Source organism: Epinephelus moara, chromosome 20, assembly GCF_006386435.1.
Source record: "Epinephelus moara isolate mb chromosome 20, YSFRI_EMoa_1.0, whole genome shotgun sequence".
Taxonomy (NCBI): Eukaryota; Metazoa; Chordata; class Actinopteri; order Perciformes; family Serranidae; genus Epinephelus; species Epinephelus moara.
Window position 1 is genome coordinate 5,339,305 of NC_065525.1, and position 2,324 is coordinate 5,341,628.

Consider the following 2,324-nt stretch of genomic DNA (forward strand, 5'->3'; position numbering starts at 1 on the left):
TGTAGCGCCACCATCAGGACTATTGGCCTGTTTTTGCAGCTGAGGCAATCTGGCATGGGACTGGACCTTTGTGCAAAGTTTGGTGATTTTTCGCGCATGGGAAGTAGGATTTCCTCAGAAGTAGAAGAACATGCAGCAAAACAATATAGGTTCCAGGCAGCTTAGGCTGCCCGGCCCCTAATTAAATCTGCAAGAAGCAATGAACGGGCCTTTGCACCTTTGCTCATAACAGGGGTACTGGCAGGACTCCAGCTGATGCAGCTTTTTTTACCACTTCCTGTGTCCATTATGTGGTGCGACAGAACACACTATTTATATGTCATTTTGCAGTACATCAATTGTAGACCACATCATGTAAATTTCATGTAAATCAAAATATAATTGTCTGACAGGGTTGAATTTCTGTTACCAGCAGGTGGTACAATCACCATGACACCTAATTTGTATGTTGATGGCTTCAGGCCTGGAGCCTTATAAAACAAGTGAAGATTCAGGCAGATTGGACAAGGTTCACGGAAGTTACAACAACCTCCTGTTTCATGGTGAATAAGGTGTCACCATGGCAATGTCCTTCAATGTAAACTCATAATCTTCACAACTAAGCATCATCAAGGCCTTGTGACTATGCTGACCAAATTTGGGATGGATCTGATCACCCTGGGGGAGAAGCATATCAAAGTATAAAACATGTAATTTCATGTTGCCAGTAGATGGCGCTATAAATATAACTAATTATTGGCATTGGCATGAGTTCAGGGCAGGACCACTTCCTGTTTTATGGCAAAACATGGAAGTTTGACACACGATTTGACAAAAACTCAAGCTTTTAGTAGCTTTTGATGGTACAGACAAAATTTGAAGTTGTTTGCATGCAATCTCTAGGAGGCGATAAAATATGACCCCTGGAAAATGTCATTTCAATGGCTCACTTCCTGTTGGGTTTAGGGTATAGCTCTTAGAGACTCTTTTGTAAGTCTGGGCATGTTTCATATGTCCACCAAATTTCATTCATCTACAAGAAAATTTGAAGGTGGGGCCTTGAACTTTGAAAACTGTTAGGCAATGCAATTTTCCATACCCAATCAGTAGACCCATATAAGATTGCAATTTTCACAAGTTCTAACACATGTGCCAAGTTTCAGGACTTTTTGAGTATCCCAAGCACCCCAAAATGTGTTTAAATGTTAAAAATAAAATCATAATAATAGTTTCTTCAATTACAATAGGGCCTTACACTGGTGTAAAACCCATCATTGAATCCACAGCAAATTTGGTGGCATAACAAAAGGATGAGTGCTTAATTTGATTAAAAAGATGAAGGAAGCAAATATTTGAAGGTAAATACTAAAGAAGGGTCAAAATTCTACTCACACACAACAGCTGCAGGGTAGGTGAGGCGACATACAGCCCCGGTAAATCTGTAGGCTGAAGCAGGGTCCTGTAGACAGCCATGGGACGTCCAAAACACAGACAGGAACAGCAGCAGGGGCAGCAGCAGTGGGAATACATGACATGGCATTGTGCACGTGGATACTTCCCCTCTGTGACAGTCGATTGAGGTTTTTAACCCTGTGCACTGTTGGCAGTTCGATATATGTTTGTTTGTTTTCCCGAGCAGTATCTTACCCAATCTCAGTTCACCTCCAAAGGCTTGACATTTTTTTTCAAATTCCTTTCATACTCTGACTCTCATGTGCTGTGGCAGCTCTGCTCTCACTATGATTTTCAAAGTGTTCCTTGGTTTTTGTTGAGAGAATCGTACAGCCTACTAACCTTGTTCTTTCCACTGGCGGGGAGGGGTCTATGTATTGCAACTATCTTGCGGACCTTATCCTTCATCCAATCAGAGACAGACACCTTGCGTGATTTACTCTTGATGGACAAACAGTGACTCAGGTTTGTCTTTTTCACAGGGTTCCCTCAAGGTAAACTGATCAAAGTACAACTCTTTCTATGATGTGAGTTCTACAAAACCTCAGGTAGTTACACAAACTCTAAAGCTTTTAACAGATCAAATACTGACTACAGACATGTGATGTCAAAACAAGGACATATCATATATATACTTTTTAATATTTGGTTTGCATTAAGAAAATTAATACATTATAAAAATAGCAAGTGGAGGACAGGGAGATACAACGTCACTGAACAGATGCTGTTGTAGGGCAATAGTTAGTGCAGCATCACAAAGATGCCTTTAATAACCAGAAACACTAAATCCTCACAGTAAAAACTTTGTCTTCATGCCGGACATAAACATGTGAGTGATGAATCCAAGTCTGTTCTCTCCACATCTAAACTTATTCTACTTTCCCTGTTCTCAA

At 40.6% G+C, this 2,324-nt stretch overlaps 1 protein-coding gene across 1 annotated transcript in view; it reads right to left on the reverse strand.

The window, feature by feature from the left end:
• Positions 1 to 1,779, reverse strand: part of cetp (cholesteryl ester transfer protein, plasma) — a 17,332-nt gene extending 15,553 nt beyond the window's left edge. Inside the window, exon 1 of the mRNA XM_050072259.1 lies at positions 1,372 to 1,779. Coding sequence (XP_049928216.1) covers positions 1,372 to 1,519 — 148 coding nt within the window. The 5' untranslated portion in view covers positions 1,520 to 1,779. The remainder of the gene's footprint in view (positions 1 to 1,371) is intronic.
• Between the last annotated feature and the right edge of the window lie 545 nt (positions 1,780 to 2,324).